This window comes from Mastomys coucha, unplaced genomic scaffold, assembly GCF_008632895.1.
Source record: "Mastomys coucha isolate ucsf_1 unplaced genomic scaffold, UCSF_Mcou_1 pScaffold4, whole genome shotgun sequence".
Taxonomy (NCBI): Eukaryota; Metazoa; Chordata; class Mammalia; order Rodentia; family Muridae; genus Mastomys; species Mastomys coucha.
Window position 1 is genome coordinate 4168287 of NW_022196910.1, and position 5090 is coordinate 4173376.

Sequence of the window (5090 nt, forward strand, 5' to 3'; positions counted from 1 at the left end):
CTGTAGAGTCAGGTGACATGTGATCTGTTCTGTTATCCACAGTGACACTGTAGAGTCAGGTGACATGTCTGCTCCCATTCTTATACCTCCAACATGGTCTTTCTGTACTAAACTTCCCGTTTGTTTTTTCTGCTTATTTTCTTTTTCTCCTTCTTCCTCCTCCTCCTCATCACCTTCTTCCTCTTCCTCCACCTACTCATCTTCCTCTTCCTCTTCTTGTTCTTCCTGTCCTTGTTTTTGCTCTTGATTTTCTTGTTCATGTTTTTCTTGTTCGCATTCTTCTTGGTGTTCTTGTTCTTGTTGTTTTTTTTTTATCTTCTCCTTCTTCTCTTCCTCCCCTCCTCCTCCTTGTCCTACTACTTCTACTTCTTCTACTTGTATTTCTTCTATTTATTTTGTCTTTCTTGTTCTTGTTCTTCCTTTTGTTATTCTTCTTGTCCTTTGTTTTGTTCTGTTTTGATGCATAATTTCTCTGTGTAGCTTTGGCTCTCATGGAACTTGTTCTGTACACAAGGATAACCTTAAACTCACAGAGACCTACCCACCTCTGCCTCCCAAGGGATTAAATACTTATGCCAATACCATCAGGCCTCTGCCATCTACTTATGGACAAAGGATCATCATCATTGGTTGTTCACTTCCCTGCTTGTTTCTCATTTCTCTCACACTTGTGATTTCCATGTCCCTGAGTCTTGGCTCTATCTCCTTCATTTCCTCATAGCTCTCTGGTACATTGGCTTGCCCACATTTCCTAGTAGCTCCTATTTGGCTCCAGAATTACATCTTTCTTGGTCTCCTCTGAGCTCCCTGAGGCCCTTTTCTGTCCACTTCTAGGTCTCCTTCCCCTGAACTTTCCACATGACTCTTCTGCAACCCTCGCCCATTTTCCTTCTCCTGTCTTTCTTGAAGCTCTCTCCTTACCCCTGGGACCCAGCTCCTAAGTCAGCCATTAGTTCCCTCCTTAGATGACTTCCAAGTTTACTTCTTTCTGGAGCTAGAAATCAATATTTGGAAATCTCCACGATTCTTTGCTGCAATTCTTGGGAGTTTCCTGCACAGAGCTGCTCTTATTAGGCTGTGGTGAATTAGGGACAAGTGAGAGAATTGGGTGGGATGAAAGTAGCTGTAGGTTTACACCTAACTGGAGTAGATTATGGAGGTGTGAGGAAGGAAGAAGAGATATAGCTGATTTAAGTGTAGGAAAAATCCCATAAAGAAAAAAATACACACATCTAGAAGGGGATGGAGAGTTAGTGATCAGATGAAGGAAATTGGGAAGAATCAGAATTATGATAAAGAAATAAATACACAGAAGTATATTGAGATCTACCACTTTAATCATTTCCTCTGCTACCAGTTGCCTATCACATCTTTCAATGTCATCTACCAATGTTGTCTATTATGTGTCTGTCTATATATCCTCTATATATCTATCTATCAGAAGCCTACCATGCATCCAACTGTCTGTCTGCCTGTCTGCCTGCCTGTCTGTCTGTCTGTCTATCTATCTATCCATCAACTGACCCTTCAGTTATCTGTATCTTCATCCCTTTAAAGGCAAATGATAAGAGTGATACATCAGAGAAGGATGTGTATAGACATGTGGGTACAGGAAGGGACACATGTACTTGAACTGTTGACTCATCAAAAGACTGGAATGAATGGTCCAAGCAGGAAGGTTAGAGGGATGTGCATGTTGACCAGAAAACAGGAGAATCTAAGATGCCATGCATGGACTGGCCTCAACCTTCTCCTCCCTCAGATTGAGCACAATGAGGAAGGCATGCAGCTGATGACTGAAGCAGGCCAGACTTTCCAAGATGTCCACCTCTGTTGGCTGGGACCCATCATCCCTGTGCTGAGGCTTGTTGACCCTGCATTTGTTGCCCCCCTGCTCCAGGCCCCAGGTATCCATTCTAGGATGCTGACCATTGGCTTCCTTTGTGTCTCTTATCTCATCTCATTCTATCCCTGGATTGACCAAGCTGAGCAGCAGATGGGCCTATTTCTGACAGTGGCCATGGCCATACGGCTAACCTGTTGAGTGACTTTAGAGAAGGTCCTCAGTCTCTCTTGCTTCTAAAATATGAGCTGTGGGTGATAGAATCTCAAGCAAGAGTGATTTAAACAAGGGAAGAATATGTATTGGCTTGGAATCTACCACCAAAAGGTAGAACACTTACCTACCATCAACAAAGTGGCAGGTTCCATTGTAGATCCGGAACAAATAACCTAACTCTTTGATGAACCTTTTTGTGCCTATCTGTGTATGCCTGTAGCTCTGGGTGCACATGGGTCCATTTGCATGTGTGTTGGTCCATATGCATGTGTGTGTGCATGCATGTGCAGGACAGTAGACAATCTGAATTGCTATCCTTGGAACTCTATCTACCTTTATTGAGACCAGACCTCTCACTTCCCTGGAACTCACTCATTAATCTGGACTGTTTGGACAGTAAGCCTCAGGGGTTCTCCTATCTTTACCTTCGCAGCAGTAGCAACACCATACAGACATTTAAAATAATTATTTTTGAGGCATTTATGCATTTACTTTGAAGTATCTTGTAGCTCTAGCTGACCTGGTGTTCAGTTTGTAGACTAGGCTGGCCTTGAACTCATAGAGACTCACCTTTGTCAGCCTCCTGATTGTTGATATTAATGGTGTGTACTACCATGGCAGACCTTTATTTTCATTTCATGAGTGTTTGCCTGTATGGATGTATCGGTACCACATGTACACAGTACATTAGTGGCCATAATAAGGTGGCAGATTCTTAGGAACCAGAGTTACAGGTGGTTGTGACTTGCCATGTGGATGTCTTGAACTAAATGCAGGTCTTCTGCGAGGGTTATCTTCTACTGACCCATCTCTCCATGCACAGGGATGGAATCTTTAAGTTGTACTTTATTCAGAATGTTGCAATCTGAGAAGAAAGTAAGTGAGTCCACCACCTGAAAAATTACCTTGTGTCTCCTCTGCAGCCAGCACTGATGGACAGATTTTTCAGAGCTCAGTTAGGTCACATAGTCAATCTTGCCTCTAAGATTCTAAGTTTCTTTCCTTATCATATCCTGCATTTATCCCTCATTATCAACCCTCTGTGCTGTTGGGGTCAGACTAAAGATGCTGAGTTTGATAAGGCACTGTGATGTGGGTCTTACATTCTTTTTTGTACTTCCAAGATTAGGAGTAGTTAACTCAGAGTAGCAAGCTATTAGCAATGTGTATATCTTCTGCTAGTGATTGGATGTGCATGCAGATTTCTTCCAAACAAGTGGGTCTGTATAGTCCTATGTAGAATAGAACAAAATAGTGCTTTTTTACTTAGTGTTTGTCCTCAATCACATTCAACAGTGTTCTTGCAATTTGGGTACCTCCTGGGTGAAGAGTCGAGGTTGTGGGAGGCATGTAACATAATGTGAACCCTTGCCCACCTCCCCAATTCAGAAATTCTCAGCTGTCACAGCCACCTTGGACAGAAGTGACCCAAACTGGAGATGATTTGAGACAGAGCTGGAACACAAAGAACTGAAGGGAAAGATGTACCAGAGTCCAGAAGGGTCAGCTGTGTCTGGCTGGCCTTGGAGATGCCTGATGGCTGGAGAGGCAGAAGCAACTCTTCATGGTGGGCACATGGCTCTGAGATAGAGAAACCCTTAATTCTGAACACTTAATGCTTAGTATAGCAAATAGGAGAGAGAGCTAGAGGGATATATCTAAGTCACATTTGGGACTTGAATGGGATCACATTGAAATGCTGATCTGGGATTATCTGAAGAGCACAAACAGGTTACAACTGTTACACGTTGTGCTGTGGAATGTCAGGGGATGCCATGTGTATTCATTATGACTGGTCATGATAATATGTACCCCTTTCATATGTACTAGGATGTGTCAGGACATGTCAGAGAGCCACATTGATGGTGTGTCCTAGGTCTCTGCAAAGGCCTGTAGAGTGTAGTACTAGCCTCAGATGTGGAAGACATGGCAGACCATGTAGCAGCCATGGCAATGTGTACTGAGTCATGTTACACCCTGTCAGGTGACCTTTGCTCTCCCTGCTGCTGCAGCAGGGTCTGGTCCTGCCTCACCTCCTTTCTTTCTCACACTTACTTTGTCCCTGTCCCCTTCCTGCCATACTATGTTTGGAGGGGAAGTAGAAAACCCTGGGTCTGGGAGTCCTCACCCCTCCCTCAGTTCATCTGTCTTCTTCCTGGTCCCTGACTGTCTTCCTCCATGGCAGCTTTGGTGGCCCCAAAGGACACGGCTTTCTTAGGCTTCCTGAAGCCCTGGCTGGGTGAGTACCTTGTAGTGTGGGTCAGAGGACATCTTAGGGTCAGAGGAAGTTTTCACCTTTGCCCACTGACATTGCTGCCCTCCCAGGAGATGGGCTCTTCCTGAGTTCAGGTGACAAGTGGAGCCGCCATCGCCGTCTGCTCACACCTGCCTTCCACTTGGACATCCTGAAGCCCTATGTGAAGATTTTTAACCAGAGTGTAAACATCATGCACGTGAGTTCCTCAAACCTAGGGTCCCACGTAGTATTGCAGAAAAGGTAATGGCTTGAGCAGATGTAGTCTGAAGTTGAGGTGAGGTTCTGTGGTCATGGAGATATCAGCTTTCTTCCCATCTCTCAGGTTCCCCATTTTTAAAGTGAAAATAATAATCTGTACTTAAAAGGTGATCAGGATGGTACCCTGGAGTCATGCTTCTAGCAGGTAGATGAGTTCATAGTAGACAGTATCTACTGTTCTTCACAAAAGCCCTGGAATGTCAAACAACAGTTGATACTGACTATCGAAGAAGCTCTTTCTTTGTACAATACTAGTTTAAACTTTGTTGCTTTAAAGCTGGTCATGGTGACACACTTCTTAATACATGCCTGGGGAGACTCTGGAAGAAGGATTGTGAATCATAGGCCAGTCCATGCTACATCCACAAGACCTTGCTTTAAAAGTCTAAGATCCTTCAGGGAGAAGTTTGTTGGGGAATGGATAAATATGGTAACAATTATTAAAAATCAAACAAAACCTAAGGTCTTGTATACAGCTGAGTTCACTCTGTTGTTAAGTATGGCAAATCCAGGTTT

The 5090-nt window shown here is 43.8% G+C and overlaps 1 protein-coding gene across 1 annotated transcript in view; it reads left to right on the top strand.

The window, feature by feature from the left end:
• Positions 1–5090, top strand: part of LOC116076500 (cytochrome P450 4F5-like) — a 16485-nt gene that overhangs the window by 3311 nt on the left and 8084 nt on the right. Inside the window, exons 2-4 of the mRNA XM_031350337.1 lie at positions 1763–1907; positions 4245–4298; positions 4385–4512. Coding sequence (XP_031206197.1) covers positions 1763–1907; positions 4245–4298; positions 4385–4512 — 327 coding nt within the window. The remainder of the gene's footprint in view (positions 1–1762; positions 1908–4244; positions 4299–4384; positions 4513–5090) is intronic.